Source organism: Globicephala melas, chromosome 1 (assembly GCF_963455315.2).
Source record: "Globicephala melas chromosome 1, mGloMel1.2, whole genome shotgun sequence".
Taxonomy (NCBI): Eukaryota; Metazoa; Chordata; class Mammalia; order Artiodactyla; family Delphinidae; genus Globicephala; species Globicephala melas.
In genome coordinates, this window is record NC_083314.1 from 113,347,970 (window position 1) to 113,365,563 (window position 17,594).

The following is a 17,594-nucleotide window of genomic DNA, read 5'->3' on the forward strand; positions in this document are numbered from 1 at the left end:
AAATTTGTTATAATAATGAAAAATTGGGAATAACTTAAGGCCACCATGGGGAAGTGCTCTCCACTGCTCCCAGCCTGGTCACATCACCCTCATCTTTGCCAGGATCACTCTGGTAGCTTCCAGCTGATCTCTCTGCTTCCACCCTTACATCTACAATCTATTCTCTACTCCACAGCCAGAGTGATTCTTTGAAAAGGAAATGAAATCACTTCCCTACTTCTCTTCAAAATGTTCTCACCACCCTAACTGCTTCCAACCCGGCTCTAAGCCAACACCTCCCGGGGCCTGGATGATGGTGCTAGACCCTAAGTGGTCTCCCCTCTTCCATCTTTCTGCCCCTCAAGGCAACAGTGAAAGTGCTCCTTTTTCAAATCATAAACCAGATCATGTCACTCCCCTGTTCAGAACCCTCCAGTGGCTTCCCGTCTGACTCAGAGTATGCCCATATGACTCAGAGCAAAGTCAAAGCAAACTGTTACAGTGGCACACAAGGACCTCATTCCCTTCCCAGTCACACTGGATCCTTTTCATTGGCTGTTCCCTCTAATATTCTTTCTCCATATGTCTATATGGCTCATTCCCTCAATTCCTTCAAGTAGTAACTCAAATCTCCCTTTCTCAATGAGGTCTTCATTAACCACCCTATTTAAAATTTTACTAATCCAAACACCCTGATTCTATTGCCCTGTTTTACATTTTCTCTTAGTATTTATTATTTTCTAACATAATAAATAATTTACATAACATTTTTCAAATGTCTGTCTGCCCTGCTCCAAACACACATATACTAGAATTTAAACTCCAGGAGGAAAGGAATTTTTATCTGTTTTGTTCACAGTTGTTTCCCCAGCACCTAGAACAGTCTCGGGCACATAGCTGACATTCAATAAATATTTGTGAAATGAAAGAACAAATATTTAAGTAAATTGGGTTATACCAAGAGGATGGAAGGTTAAGCAATCAGAAAAAATACCGTGTATCAATATGGAAAAAGACATGTGAGGTAATGTTAATGTTAAAAGTAGAACCCCCGCGTTGCGATAAAAAAACACGTTGGTGTGGCTTTGGCAACGTTGTTCTTTTCTGGTTCTTTTGCTTTCTCTTCCCTTAAATGTTGGGGCTCCCAAGTTCGTTTTTGGTCCTCTTATCATTTTTATCTACACTCTAGCTTCAAATACCATCTACTTTATTTCTAGTTTATTTAGCATGTTGTCCAAACAACCATCTTGAGCCCAGGGCTCTGTTTTGAGCTTTTCACCCACATTACTTTGTATACACCTCTGTTAGTAGCTAGAATACCATTCTGAGAATAGTGGTCTGTTCATCAGTCTCCCCCGGTAAAATGGGAGAACTGTAACAGAATAAGATGCCTAGAACATATTAGTAAGGAGTCAATAAATGTTTTAGTAATGTAAGGTGTGTACTGTGTGCCCAGTACCTCTAAGAACCTTACGTATATCATGTCATTTAATTCTCACAGCAGCCCTGTGAGAGGCATGAGGTAGACATAGCTTCATTACACGGATGAATAAATAAGGAAATGTGTTTATAATAAAGTGATCCCAAAAAATGCAGACGTTAAACTAGGTGTTAAAGTAGTGGGATCGTAGGCGGTTTTTCTCTTTCAGAAATTTCGTTAATATTGTTGATAGGCTGTATATGCGTCTTGTGTGTGTATGCACGTGTGTCCGTGTGAGACCAAATAATTTTAAAACTTGAGTGGGCAAACACAGCAACAGGAAATCGTTGGGTAGGGTCTGGGAAAAGGGGAGGAACCCAAAAGTACAGACAAGCAGAGACCCGACTCCGCCTGTGAGCTGTCTGCGCAGGCGGCGACGACCCGCAGGCAGAGCAGCGATGCTCCCCACCCAGGGAAACGATTCCTTTCAGTGAGGCCAACCCGCGGCCACATGCAAATGATCTGGAGGCTGTGGGCGGAGCCACTGCTGAAAGGCTCCGGACGGGGGGCGGGGAGAAGGTTGACCCATGGGCTGGCTCCGATTGGCTCCCACAGAGACGGGGCGGGCTCTCCCGAAGGCCCGGCCTCACCGAGGGGCGGGGCCTGGGCCTGGGCCTCTTGGAGAGGGAAGGAGCGGGAACCTGAGCTCCGCGTCGGGAAGTTTAGGTCGGCTGAGCCTTCGGCTCCCAAAGGCAGAGCCGGAAGCGCTACAGTTTGATACACGAGTCCATCTGTTTTCGAAGGCGTAGCCCTCTTCCTCCCGACCCTCTCCGCCTCCCCCTCTGCCCCTTCATCCGGAGGCCGAAGCCCCCAGCCTGGGCGGGGCGGCGCAGCCCGAGCTCCCGGACCCGGAAGAAGCGCCATCTCCCGCCTTCACCATGGAGCCCACTGCGCCGTCCCTCACCGAGGAGGACCTGACTGAAGTGAAGAAGGACGTGAGTAGCAAAACCTTGCCCGGGCACCGCCGAGGGCCGGGGGCGGGCGGAGCGGCGGGGGGGGGGGCTGCATTCGTGCAGCGAGGAAACCCCGCGTCCTAGTCCGAGTCGGAATCGGAGGAGGAGCCCGCGGTCTGAGAAGCGAAACGTCCGGGCACAGCAGGACCGCGGCGAGCCCTGCATCCGACGGACCTTGGTGGAAGTGATCTGATCCCCGCTGACCTGTTAATCCACGTTTTAAATCAATAAAAGCAGGGCTTGGGTTTCAGAAATCTTGTTCAGTGGAGCGTTTCTTTACAGTCAGCTTCTTGCCCACTGCTCACCCATCCCCTGGTGATTTCACCCCAGCTGCGCTTTGGAGCTGCGTTGTTAGGGATCGACGACTCAAGTTCATCCTTGAGCCAGACTGCCTTGGCTGCTGGCTCAACCTGGAGCAAAAGCTGGACCAGATAAAGCATCCCAAGCAGTGGATCAAATACGTGAAACTTGCAAAGGGGGTTGGGGGAAGCTGGACTGTTGAAAGCACAACCCGGAATTCCCCTAGTAAGCAAACGCCCACGTATTTAAATTGAAGGGGCGCGGAGGGGGCGGGGGATGAATACATGAAGCGGAGAATTAATTTACAGGTAAACGTTGGAGATATTCAGCAGCTAAATTATGCTCTTCTGCTTGGATGCTGAAGTGCACAAATCTTAGTATTTATTCGTAAAGAATGACTTTGTTGAGGTCTGACTTGTTTCTCTTTTCCTTTGCTTGTAGTTAACTTGTTTTGCCATGTGAGACTTATATGAGTACCATTAAAATACTTTATATTAATTCAAATTCAAAACAATATGAACATGAATTGTGTTCTGGCTTAACACTGCAGTACTTATACAAAATCATCTTTGTGAATTGGACAGGACAGCAGCTTTTTAAATGTTTGTGTGCTTCCTTTTACCCTCACCTGTAAGGTTTATTACACTGTACTCAATTACAGTTGGTATGACTCATTAGCAAAAGGAGACTGGTTATGACTGTGCCTTAGTTTCCTCCTTCAACAGATAATTGTGGAGCACTTATATGGAAAGTACTGTTCTTGGGCCTGGAAAGATATAAAAAAATGACAGGCCCCTGCTTTACATTCTAGTTGAGTTAAGACTGGGACATTGATAACTAATAAAGAATAAATGAGTATTGTGTTTTTCAAGATTTGTGCCAGTAAAAACATGAACTTCAAGAGCTAGGCCTACTGTATTCCAGATACTCTGTCACACAATTTACAATGTTCTCATTTGATCTGTACAACAACCTCTAAGGCAGATAGTTGTCTTTCCCATTTTATAGTTGATAAAACAGGTAGTGAGAGGTTACAAGTGGGAGGATATAAAGCCTGTACATAAACACAGATGTGAAGGGTGGCTTCTAGGCCTTTTTTTTTTTCCATCAGTTCATTGATATTATCCATCTCCATGATTTCAGTTTACAGCTATATAAGAAATCCATAACCTTGGGGAATCCTGGACACGTTTCAGGACATCTGTGAAAAAAAATATGTGCACATTTTCTTCTTAGAAATTTTTTCATGATGTTTTCAGAATCGTTTATGACCTTAGGAGTTTTAAAATTATAATCCACATATTTGGACTTCCTTCTTTCTCAACTCTAAGTGCTTATTTCCAAATATCTACTGGAAATCCACTTTTATATCCTTCAGATTCCTCACTTTGTCTAAAATTGAACTTTTTATCATCCTTCCCCCAAAGCCACTTGCTGTTTCTGCTGTATTCTCTGTCGTGATGAATCAATGGAGATTGGCTGCTGATACCAAAATTCATGGATGCGGGCTTCCCTGGTGGCGCAGTGGTTGAGAGTCCGCCTGCCCATGCAGGGAACACGGGTTCGTGTCCCGGTCCGGGAGGATCCCACATGCCACGGAGCGGCTGGGCCCGTGAGCCATGGCTGCTGGGCCTGTGCGTCCAGAGCCTGCGCTCCGCAACGGGAGAAGCCGCAACAGTGAGAGGCCCGCGTACCGCAAAAAAAAAAAAAAAAAAAAAAAGAAATTCATGGATGCTCAAGTCCCTTTTATAAAATGGCGTAGTATTTGCATGTAACCTACACACATCTGCCCATATACTTTGAATTATCTCTAGATTACTTATAACACCTAGTACAATGTGAATACTGTGTAAATAGTTGTAAATACAATGTAAATGCTATATAAATAGTTGACCCACACAGCAAATTCAAGTTTTGCTTTTTGGAACTTTAAGGAATTTTTTTTTTTTTTTTTTTTTTTTGGTTGTGTTGGGTCTTCGTTGCTACGCGCGGGCTTCTCTAGTTGCGGCAAGCGGGGGCTACTCTTCGTTGCAGTGCGCGGGCTTCACACGCGGTGGCTTCTCTTGTCGCGGAGCACGGGCTCTAGGCGTGCGGGCTTCAGTAGTTGTGACACGTGGGCTCTAGAGCGCAGGCTCAGTAGTTGTGGCGCACGGGCTTAGTTGCTCTGCGGCATGTGAGATCTTCCCGGGCCAGGGCTCGAACCCGTGTCCCCTGCTTTGGCAGGCGGATTCTTAATCACTGTGCCACCAGGGGAGCCCCTGGAATTTTTTTTTCCAAATATTTTCCATCCACTGTTGGTTGAATCCGAGGGTGCGGAACCTGCAGATACAGAGGACCGACTGTACCACCACTTATCCACATGGAAACTTCCACTTCTTTTTTTTTTTTTTTCAGGCTCCCACTTCTTCACTATACTCCTCCCTGCGTGCTCCATCTAGTTGTTTACCTCTCTTTTGTTGAATTTAGTTCAGTTTCATAAATATGGACTACACACTGTGAGACTGATACTGCCATTGATTCTAACAGTTCAGAAATTAAAAACTAACACACAATCTTAGTTTGAGAAGAGCTCAACTTCTTGGGGGGTGGGGGGGACATGTAAAATGACAATTGCAAATCACAGAATAAGTGCAATGAATTTTACATTCATCCAAAACATTATCTACTTAGCACTCTGCTAAATGCAGGATATACAGAGTTGAACAGAATGTACCTGGTTCTTGCCTGCTTTTAACATGTGGGTTCTTAAGGTTGAAAACAAATAAATGTATAATTCCAAATTATGGTAAGTACTATGAAGGAGACAAACAGGTGTTGAGCCAATAACAAGATAAGAGGGGAAATCTACTTGAGATAGGATGGTCAGGGAAGGTTATTAACATTTTTTAAACTGGTTCCTGAAGGCTATGACAGAACTGGAGAAGAGCATTCTAGGCAGAATAGAATTTTCAAAGGATCTAAGGCAGGCAAGATCTTGGGGAAATTGGAAAAAGGCAGAGAGTGCCTAGAGGTGAAGTTAGGATGGTGGGCTAGTGCCAGATTATGAAGAGTCTTACAGATGGTAGTAAAGTGGGATTTTTTTCCCAAGTGTAGTAGAGACCTATTGAAGAATTATATTTTTAACAATCCCTCTGCCTAATGTATGGACTGGAGCGAGCAAAAGGGAGAAGAGGGAAACTAGTGAGGAGATCCTTGGAATTTACGTAGTTGAGAGATGATGGTGATTCGGATCAGGCAGTGGAGATGGATGGAACAGGAGAATTCCAGATGCATATTTTAAACAGTAATGATAGGACTTGGTGATGGTTTGAATGTGGGAGTTAAGGAAGAGAGTGGAATCAGATTAGTAAGTGGAAATGTCAAATCAGCAATTAGACCTATCAGTTCGAAGATCAAAAGAGAGATCTGAGCTAGAAATAAAAGTGTGGGATTAAGTGAGTTTACCTGGGGAACTTGAGAGCTAGAAGGGAAAGGGAGACCATAGAAAAGTTTTAAAAAGTAAGAAGTTATGGCCGCAGAGATGGGAAGAAAGCCAGGAGAGTGTGGTATTCATATAAGACAAGAAAAGAGTATTTCAGGAAGGGAGTGATCAACTGTGTTCACGCTGCTGAGAAGTGAGATGAAGACTGAAAAGTATCAGATTTAGTGATAAGGAGACCCTTGGTGACTTTGAGAAGAGTAGTGGGACAGAGTGAAAATGTCTGGGAGTGAGTTGGGAGATATAAGTGGAGTCCTGTTGTATAGAAAAGTGAAGTGCATACACTGGGTGCTGTAAAGGCGGGAGAGGAGTACTCATTTGGGGGAGTTTAAGTAAAGTTACCTGAAGGAGATGACCACTGTCCTGAATTTTAAAAGATGAATAGGGATATGGGAAAAGAAAACAAGGCAAAGGTAATGACTTAAAGAAATGTAGTGGAAAACAGCAGTTTTAGGAAGAACATAAAGTTCCAGAACATAGAGTAAGCTGGAGAGGTAGGCAGGCTCCATACTATGAAGCACCTGCCTGCCATCATCAAGTAGCTGTGATTTATTGAATACCTACTGTGTCAAGCCTTCATATGCACTGTCCCATTTAGTCCTCCTACAGGTCCTGCTAGGTATTTATTATTTTTTTACCAATAAGGGACCTGAGGCTTAGAGAGGTTAAGTAACTTCCCCCAGCTCTCACAGGAGTATGTGGCAGATTCAAGGTTTGAACTGAGGTTGGTCTGAGTCCAGAGCCATGCTCTTCACTTCTCTGCTATTCTGCTATAGTTGAGAAACTTTATCCTTTAAGTCGAGGTGGAACACAGTGTTTTAAATTTTTTAAAAATTAACTAACAACATTTCAGTATTGGTAGAATTCATGTAACACTCCAGATTTCCATTTTTTCTTGAAAAATTAGAAGGTCTGATAGATGTGTGAAGGAAGAAGTTGAGCGGGGTGGGGAGAGAAGGAAGAAGTACAACTAGGTGTCTTGTTAATAGTCGATGCAAGATATATAGGGACCCGAACTAGGACAATGCTAATAATAGGGATGGAGTGAAGGGGCAGCTTAGATAAATATTGGGGTAGATTGGCAGGACTTGGTGGGTGGGTGATCTGATCGAATGTGCCAAGTGAGTGAAAGAGAGGAAAAGTCAAGGATGAGTTGTAGGTTTATAGCATGGTTGGATGGATGGTAGTACTCGCAAGTGAGCTGAGAATGTCAGAGGAAAACGATAGGGGAAGATAACAAAATTGGTTTTGGACATGTTGAATTTTAAGTACCATTGGGATCTCTAGGTGGAGAAAGTCTTGATCACATAGGAAAATTTAGAAATCATCAACGTATGGTAGAAATGACAACAAATGAGGTTTTCCAAGGAGTTCATTTTTTAAATCTATTTTTCTCTCCTCATCCCCACAGCTTAAATTCGTGCACTCAACTTATCATATGTAAGATATTGCAGCAGTCTTCTAATTGCTCTCCTTTGACCCCAATTTTTGCTTTCCCCCAACCCTCTGTAAAAGTTTTCTTATTGCCTCTTATTTATAAACCTTTGATGAGGTTTTGACTATAGGGAAATGTAATTTCCCTCATTGCCTACCTTTCATGCCTCTAGGTCAGGTGTAGTCTCTGTAAATTTCCCAGGTCCTGGAGGCAGAGTTGGTTGCTTCCCCAGTACTTGACCTATATCTTTTTTTCCAGGTCATATTCCATTGTCTCATAATTTTTAGCTTGAGTTGATAATGTATTCTTCAACTAGACCATGTGCCCTTTGCATGCAGGTTTCAAGTCTTGTTCATCTTTGCATATCCACTGCTCAGCACTTGGCATATTTGGCATTTAGATATGTGAAATGTTTCTCGTGGGAATTCAGTGGACTGAGAACTGTAGGAACCCTTCACCTAACCTACTTTTCTGCCACCATATACTCTCATATACTTTGAAGATTTTCCATTGTCTTTAGTTCATCATTGTCAGTGTGAATCAAGTTAGTCATCATTGTCATCATCACTAACATTTACTCATCACTTACTATGTACCAGGCACTTTCTCAAGTGCTTTACGTGTGTTAATTTATTTCTCATTACACTCAGATGAGGAAACTGAGGCACAGAGGAGTTAAGTTACCCAAGATTGCATATTTAGTAAATGGAGGAGCTATAATACAGCCACTCACATCAAATTGTTAATACCATTTATTAGGACCCACATTGATTTTTGACTAATTAAGCCTCATTAGGCAATTCTCAGGTCTAGGCCTGTGTATGTGATTTCTTTTTATTTCTTTAATTTTTTCCAATATCCACTATTCCTTTAGGTTTCTTTCCCCCCATACCTTTCTACCTTCCTTCTTCCAAGGCTGAGTTAGACTACAGTCTTGCCAACTGACTCCAAAGATAGACCCAGTATGGTCCCTTTTGTTTTAGGTTCTTTCTTTTTCTTTCTCTCTCTCTCTCTTTGTGTGTGTGTGTGTGTGTGTGGTTTCACTCTAGAAAGATGGAAAATTAATAACATGAGAAAGTTATAAACTGTGAGTTATCCTCTCTGGTCCTGACTAATCCTGGATTCCTTGCTAAATGGAAACTAAAATGTACAGTAACCTCTGCTCTCAACTTTACCTCTGAAGGCCCTCAGCAGACCTCCCTATTTCCACAGACCCAAGCCCCCTAGATTAGACTGGCCCCCTCCTCACAACAGTTTGGTCTTGGTTTATAGATATGAAGATGAGATCAGAGCAGTGAGGAAGCAGTGAGGAATATCTAGTCAGGGACCTACTTCTGTCTAACCGGACCTTCATTTTAATAGCATGCCTTTAGTAGGGCTGAGCCTCCTGACTTCAGGATGTTTTCTCTCACCAGTCAGATTCCTAACTGATCAGTCACCTTTGTGATTTCCTTAGGTGTTAAAAAAAAAAGATACATTGAGGCATTTTTTATATCTTTTAGGCTTTAGAAAATTTGCGTGTATACCTGTGTGAAAAAATCATAGCTGAGAGACATTTTGATCATCTACGTGCAAAAAAAATACTCAGTAGAGAAGACACTGAAGAAATTTCTTGTCGAACATCAAGTAGAAAAAGGGCTGGAAAATTGTTAGACTACTTACAAGAAAACCCCAAAGGACTAGATACCCTGGTTGAATCTATTCGGCGAGAAAAAACACAGAACTTCCTGATACAGAAGATTACAGATGAAGTGCTAAAACTTAGAAATATAAAACTAGAACATCTGAAAGGTAAGATATCTTAGTTATCCAAAAGTTCATTTAAATGTAACAATGCTTTTATAAGTAGAATGCAAAACAAAACAAAAACCTAGAAGTGATCATTTTGCTTTTATTCAAAAAGTTCAACCTTTAGAATTACATTCAATTTGCATTTTTTTTACCTTATTTGATGTCATTACATTGCAAAAGTGAAATATCACTCAGTGTTCTGTATTTATATTCGTTTAACAACACATTTATAGAAAACAACTACAATGGAATCCCAGTATACACAGGAGTTTGTTTCTAAAGTCATCAGAATGCAAGATTAATCTGTTCAAAAGTAACCCCTGGGGCTTCCCTGGTGGCGCAGTGGTTGAGAGTCCGCCTGCCGATGCAGGGGACATGGGTTCGTGCCCTGGTCCGGGAAGATCCCACATGCCGCGGAGCGGCTGGGCCCGTGAGCCATGGCCGCTGAGCCTGCGCGTCCGGAGCCTGTGCTCCACAACGGGAGAGGCCACAACAGTGAGAGGCCCGCGTACCGCAAAAAAAAAAAAAAAAAAGTAACCCCTGAAAATGCATATCACGCATAAAGAACAGTGTATAGGTAAAGTATTTTACCTTTGATAAACTCTGATAGTTTTTCTCCCACCAGTTGATTACATGATGAAGTAGTTGGCTTATGTTGGTAAGAATCATCGTGTATAAGTTATATATAACTTTAAACACTAGAATTACACTCAGTGTTGCAAAATGAGAGAGGCATAAAACTGAGATTGATTAAGGGAGTAGCAGATTTACCTCTTCGTCTCACCCTCACCCCAGAGCACACACTCACTAAATTGGAATGCTGTGTAGAATTGTTTGCACGATTTAAATCCCCCTCTCCCACCAAACCCCCATCTTTCTCTGTCTCTCTCTACAGAGCACTTAAGATAAATGTGCATGCGATACAGCTCTATTCCAGCTGTTCTAGGCAAGGGAAACATAAATTAGTAATTTAGGGCTTTTCCCTTAAGGAACTCAGTCTATAAATCCATGTTGGAACACAGATGAAGTTTCCCCTTGAGCCATATTTAAGAAAATAGTTTCTCTTTCATGGGACAGAAATGCTGACTGTATTGTGAAGTTGAAAAACTAGTGGAAAAAATTGACGTACAAATGTACTTTACAGACTCTGAAGGTTTTACATAAAATCTGTCAACTCAGGAAGTTCTGTGCCTGTAGACCATTGGGTTGAATATTTGCTGAGCCTAAAAGAGAGATAAATTGTGTTTGTGTTTATTCTTTCCACACTGAGGCTAATTGTTGGCTATACCCTTTGGATATATAGAATTCTTTGTTCAGAACAACCTCTGTCATTTACGTAAACTGTTAGGTTGAGAACCAGGACATTCTCTATTTAATGTGAAGAGGAGACCTGGGTTCTAGCCGTCCCCCTTGCATGAAGTAGTCCTGGAATGTTGGGCATGACTTCACTGTTCCAGGCCTCTGTCTTCTCGTCTCTAATAGTGAGAGGCTATCCCGGATGACCTGTAGAATCCCTTCCACTTGTAACACCCCATGATTCAAGAATTGGAAGTAAGAGAAATGGAAATAAAAACAAAAATAAACAAATGGGACCTAATGAAACTTCAAATCTTTTGCACAGCAAAGGAAACCATAAACAAGACCAAAAGACAACCCTCAGAATGGGAGAAAATATTTGCAAATGAAGCAACTGACAAAGGATTAATCTCCAAAATTTATAAGCAGCTCATGCAGCTCAATAACAAAAAAACAAACAACCCAATCCAAAAATGGGCAGAAGACCTAAATAGACATTTCTCCAAAGAAGATATACAGTTTGCCAACAAACACATGAAAGGATGCTCAACATCATTAATCATTAGAGAAATGCAAATCAAAAGTACAATGAGATATCACCTCAGACCAGTCAGAATGGCCATCATCAAAAAATCTAGAAACAATAAATGCTGGAGAGGGTGTGGAGAAAAGGGAACCCTCTTGCACTGCTGGTGGGAATGTGAATTGGTACAGCCACTATGGAGGAGGTGCCTATGGAGGAGGTGCCAGTATGGAGGTGCCTTAAAAAACTACAAATAGAGCTACCATATGACCCAGCAATCCCACTACTAGGCATATACCCTGAGAAAACCATAATTCAAAAAGAGTCATGTACCAAAATGTTCATTGCAGCTCTATTTACAATAGCCTAGAGATGGAAACAACCTAAGTGTCCATCATCAGATGAATGGGTAAAGATGTGGCACATATATACAATGGAATATTACTCAGCCATAAAAAAGAAACGAAATTGAGCTATTTGTAATGAGGTGGATGGAACTAGAGTCTGTCATTCAGAGTGAAGTAAGTCAGAAAGAGAAAGACAAATAACGTGTGCTAACACATATATATGCAATTTAAGAAAAAAAAAATGTCATGAAGAACCTAGGGGTAAGACAGGAATAAAGACACAGACCTACTAGAGAATGGACTTGAGGATATGGGGAGTGGGAAGGGTAAGCTGTGACAAAGCGAGAGAGAGGCATGGACATATATACACTACCAAACGTAAAATAGCTAGCTAGTGGGAAGCAGCTGCATAGCACAGGGAGATCAGCTTGGTGCTTTGTGACCACCTAGAGGGGTGGGATAGGGCGGGTGGGAGGGAGGGAGACACAAGAGGGAAGAGATATGGGAACATATGTATAACTGATTCACTTTGTTATAAAGCAGAAACTAACACACGATTGTAAACCAATTATACTCCAATAAAGATGTAAAAAAATTTTTTTAATAAAAAATAAATAAAAAAAGAATTGGAAGTAATTAACTCATAGAATTTTAGCATATACCGAGTTTAAAATTGGGGTAAATTTTTTGTGTGTGTGTGTGCTGGAGTGCTAAAGAATATTTTTTAGTTGTGAAAGCTATTTCTTATTTTATGAATAATTTCAGGGGCTACTTTATTTTTTCTAGGTCCTTCAATGGTTAAGTATAAATACACAGATTGAATGTGAATTGTAGCATGTCATTTAGCTTCCTTGAGATTATTCCTGTATCTAGAAAATGTAAATAATAGTATGCTTCATGATTGTCAGGAAAAGCAGATAAAATGTGAAATGGATTATGACAATTTATAAACTGCTATTTAAATTTGTGTAATCTTTAAAAAGTTCGAAGATGGGTGTGGACTCAGTTTTCTAGTTACTTTTCATTTACATCTGAATAATTTTATTGTAGGACTGAAATGTAGCAGCTGTGAGCCTTTTCCAGATGGAGCCACAAACAACCTCTCTAGATCAAATTCAGATGACAGTAATTTCTCTGAAAAACTGAGAGCATCCACCGTCATATACCATCCGGAAGGAGAATCCAGCACAGCCCCCTTTTTTTCTACTGATTCTTCTCTGAATTTGCCTGTTCTAGAAGTAGGCAGAACTGAAAACCCCACCTTCTCTTCAACTACGCTTCCTAGACCTGGGGACCCTGGGGCTCCTCCTTTGCCACCAGAGCTGCAGTTAGAAGAAGAAGGAACTTGTGGAAACTCTAGTGAGATGTTTCTTCCCTTAAGATCACGTGCTCTTTTGCGGCAATGACAGTTTACTGCATTTTAATTTCTTTAATGGTGACAAAAAATATTTGAAAGGATATGAATCATCTTATAAAATTGCTATAATGACTTATTAACATTTGATACATGTCTTATAATGCAACGTAAACATACTTTGTAAATAGAATTTTTTAGAATAAAAGAAGTATACTTGTAGATAGCTAAAGTAACTCTTGTTGATCATGTACTCTTCAGTATTTTCTCTTCATTTTTGAGGTAATTTAGTGTTTTCACTTTTTTTTATGTTTTAAGACTAATTTTAATAGAGAACATTTCTCTGTTTGAGAATAGAGTCTTAGGCTGGGAACAATGTTTCTTCTCTGTGCATTTGTGCTAGTAAGTTTCACAGTCTAATAGTCCTTTCCAACCATTCAACAGTACATTTTCAGAATTAAGCTGTTCCTATTCATAATAAAGCCAATCACTGCTGGGAAAACTGCCAGCTACAGAAAAGAATCTTTTTCCCACTCAATTGGGCTTACAGGTACTTAGAAAGTCCCCTTCTGATTCAGAGAAATATCTAATGGAGTTTGAGCCACCTACGGTGCCAATTTGCCAAAATACATTTCTTATTAATCTTACTAATTAATACTACTTTCTTAAGATTTTCACATTCTTTGCTTTATCATTTTCATTCCTAAAGAAAAATCTTGACATAAACTTCAGTTATTACATATAATTTAATGAGATTTTAAAAATACTTTTTCTGTACTTTTTGTTCCCTTTTAATGAGGACCACTGTACAGTTGAAATAATTAGAACAAAATGGTTTTTGTGTGTGTATATGTGACAATTCTGTTTTTAGTACTATTTGGAACAAGCGGGCCATTAGCTAGATATGTCTTTTTGTTCTATGACAAAGTTTGACTAATTTTACAAATTTATAAATCTTCTTTCATTATTTTCATTAAACTATATCTATTTCTAGATATCTGTCTCATATATATTTCCACTACTTGCAAAAAGCAGAGATGGAAATATGCTATTAAGAATAAATGTTTTTAAGTTGTAGTGCTGTGTTTTGGAAGTTTCAGATTTTTCAATAGGAAATAAATACCTAAAACTTTTTTTATATGCACCAATTTTAATAGGAAACATTAATTCAGGTTGTAAGATGGAGTTGCACTTCTGGATGGACTGATGAAATTATCAATCGTGAAGAAGACTGGCATATTGACTTTTAAAAAATTTTAAAGACTGGGTGATTTTTGTAGTATAAACATTTTCTAACGATTATGGAGAAACATGTTTCACTTCCAGGGTAGCATAACAAAATAGTGGCAATTAAAAAAAAAAATAGTGGTGTAATACTTAAACCTTTTTCAAAAGCAGAAGCAAGCTTTCATTTCATTAATTAAAATAAAATTTGATATGCAGTTACTTTTTTAAAAATTTAAATAGATTTGATTTGGAATCAAAGATCATAATTTAGATATGGTGTAGCACCTACATTTATAGTTTTCTTTCAGACTGTTGACTAACTACGTAGACAATAAAATTAAGGTTTTAACAAACTTAGGCTTTTGGTTTTCTGAATCCTATGAAATCAATTTATTTTTCATTTAAACACTGAAAACCAGCTGTTGCCAAAAATGTATACATTTGAATGATACTGTGACATGACATAGTGCAATTGGTTATTGGGTTGATTAATGCAGCAGTGAAAATTATCACTTAATATAAAAACAACACCTTCGAGCTCACTTTTTTAAATTGCTTTTTAAAAAATTGAGACTTTATTTTTTAGAGCAGTTCTAGGTTTACAGAAAACTTGAGCAGAAAGTACAGAGTTCCCATATACCCCCTGTTTCCTATATTAACATCTCACATTAGTGCATTTATTAGAATTGATGAACCAGTCTTGATACATTATTATTAACTAAAGTTAATAGTTTACATTAGGAGTCATTCTTTGTGTTATACAGTTCTATAAGTTTTGACAAATGCATAGTGACATGCATCCACCATTATATTATCACACAGAATAGTTTCACTTCCCCAAAAATCCCCTGTGTTCCACTTATTCATCCCTTCCTCTTCCTCCCCGCCCCACCCCTTCCCATCCAGCCCTGGCAACCACTGATCTGTTTATTCTCTCTATTGCTCTGTCTTTTCCAGAATGTCATATATTGAATGGTTGGAATCATACAATATGTAGCTTTTTCAGACTGGCTTCTTTCACTTAGCAATATGCATTTACATTTCATGCATGTCTTTTCATGGTCACTTTTTCAAGAGCTAATTCCATCTTTGGTCAGCATGTCATTCCTAGTGCAAGGGCAAACACTGGCAAATTTGGAACTTACCAGGATAATGGCAGGTTTTTTGCTTTCAATTTTTTTTGTTGTTTCGAATTTTTTAATTTTGTTTGGGAGGTTTTTGGTTTGTTTTGATAAACTTTTTTTTTCGGCCATACCGCTCGGCATGTGGGATCTTACTTCCCTGACCAGGGATAGAACCTGTGCCCCCTGCAGTGGAAGCACTGGAGGTGTGGAGTCTTAACCACTGGACTACCAGGGAAGTCCCTTGATAAACATTTTCTAAAATTTAATTTAGTTTAATGATTAGTACTTTTGTGGTTAGTGTTTTTTGTCTCCTGTTTAAAAAATCTTTGCCTATCCTAGTGCTGTGATGATAATCCCCTATGTTTTCCTCTGGAAACTTAGTTGTTTTCATTTCATAATTAGCTCTATGATCCATTACAAAGTAATTTTGTGTACAGTATAAAGTAGAAGTTAAGTCTTGTGGCTACTGTCCTTTTACCTAAGCAGCGTGAAAGGGAGCAGGCAGTTTCACGCTCTGTCCTTATCTTGTATCACTGCATAAATAAGTACGTTGTTGATTTTGGAGGGAAAAAAAATAGCTAACCAAGCAGGGAATCGATCTTTGTTGTTAAATGTAATCTTTTGAGGGCTTTCTGAAAGAAGAGCTAAATTTAAGCACAAACAATATGTGGGTAACTTGAGTGCTGCTCCTAAAGGCCTTACTCTGACCTTGCCACTGTATTTAATTATCAGACAGTTGTCCTTCACTGTGGTGGTTCCCAGACTGCTGCCTATTTCAGAATCACCTGGAGAGCATTTCTTTCTTTTTTTTTTGCTGTACGCGGGCCTCTCACTGCTGTGGCCTCTCCTGTTGCGGAGCACGGGCTCCGGACACGCAGGCTCAGCGGCCATGGCTCATGGGCCCAGCCGCTCCGCAGCATGTGGGATCTTCCCAGACCGGGGCATGAATCCGTGTCCCCTGCATCAGCAGGCAGACTCTCAACCACTGCGCCACCAGGGAAGCCCACCTGGAGAGCTTTTAAAGATCTGGATGCCAGGCTGTGGAAGCCAGTCATCAGAAGTGGGTAAAAATTTCTAGGTGATTCCAACGGGCAACAGTGTTTGGAAACCACAATCTTACTGGATGCCAAATACAGTGATTGGTATTTCCACATGTGTGATCTTGTTTTTAATCCTAATAACAACTCTGCAAGGAGAGTTTTATTGTTACTTTTTTTAACAGACGAGAAACAATCTCAGGATAAAGTATATGGCTCAAAGTATGTGGCACAGCTCTTTAGAATTAAAATCTAGGGCTGTTTGACTCCAAGATCAGTGTTCTTTCTACAACTCCATGCTCTCTTATTAACATTTCCTAGACGGCAGAAAGGTAAGAGTGGAGATTGTGTATTTTTTCACTCATAATTCAATATTTACTGATTACCTATCATTTTAGGTGCTGGCGATACAGTGATAAAACAGACAATCTCTATGTTCTCATAGAGAACTCACATTCTAGTTGGGGGAGATAGTTAGAAAATAAACAAGGAAACCCTGATAATTCTAGTTGCTGTGGATATAAAATAGGGCATGTATGAGCTAAACAGTAACTTGGACCAAAGTGTTTATAGCATTATGAGGGAACTCCTCTCAAAGCAGGCAACATTTGAGCTGAGGCCTAAACCATAAGAAGGAAGGAGCCAGCTGTGTAAAGTTCTAGTAGGAAGTTTAGGCAAAAGTAACATTGAGTGCAAAAGTCCTGAGGCAAGAATGAGCTAGTGAGGACCACCCAGGCCTGTATGGCTGGAACATAAGTATGAGGGGTGACTAGGGAACTCAGGAGCCCGGATTGAGATGAGGTTTCACTGATAGTGAGGACCAGATATGGAAGGATTTATAGACCATTGTGAGAAGTTTGGATTTTCTTCTTTCTTTTTTGTATATTGAAATAAAAGAGCTGTAAATAAAAGAGCTATGTCCACATGACCAATCCCCAGTAAAAACTCTGGACGCTAAGTTTCGGGTGAGCTTCCCCAGATGGCTCCATGCATGTTGTCACATGTCTTCGCCGCAGAAGTTAGTACTGTCTACACCTCCACTGGGAGAAGACAGCCAGAAGCCCTGCATGTGGAAGGCTCCAGCACTCTGCACCCTGCATCTCTTCCCTTGGCTGATTTTAATCAGTATCCTTTAGCTACAATAAACCATAATCACGAGTAAAACAGCTTTCAGAGAGTTCTGTGAGTGCTTCAAGCAAATTACCAAGCCTGAGGATGGTTTTGGAGGCTCCCAAACTTTGCACTTTGGAACCATCATTTTCCTTTGTCA

The 17,594-nt window shown here is 40.4% G+C and overlaps 1 protein-coding gene across 1 annotated transcript; it reads left to right on the forward strand.

Annotated features, from left to right (window-relative positions):
- Window positions 1-2,069: 2,069 nt before the first annotated feature.
- BCL10 (BCL10 immune signaling adaptor) lies at window positions 2,070-13,158 on the forward strand. Its single transcript, XM_030866109.2, has 3 exons — window positions 2,070-2,394; window positions 9,128-9,416; window positions 12,633-13,158. The coding sequence occupies exons 1-3, from the start codon at window positions 2,338-2,340 to the stop codon at window positions 12,986-12,988; spliced, it is 702 nt and encodes a 233-aa protein (XP_030721969.1). The 5' UTR covers window positions 2,070-2,337; the 3' UTR covers window positions 12,989-13,158.
- Window positions 13,159-17,594: the final 4,436 nt, after the last annotated feature.

Excerpts from the sequence above, each read along its gene's own strand:
- BCL10 (XM_030866109.2), top strand. The coding sequence starts at position 2,338 with ATGGAGCCCACTGCGCCGTCCCTCACCGAGGAGGACCTGACTGAAGTG. Across the intron at positions 2,395-9,127 it reads TGACTGAAGTGAAGAAGGAC|GCTTTAGAAAATTTGCGTGT; the intron begins GTGAGTAGCAAA and ends TATATCTTTTAG. Across the intron at positions 9,417-12,632 it reads AAAACTAGAACATCTGAAAG|GACTGAAATGTAGCAGCTGT; the intron begins GTAAGATATCTT and ends ATTTTATTGTAG.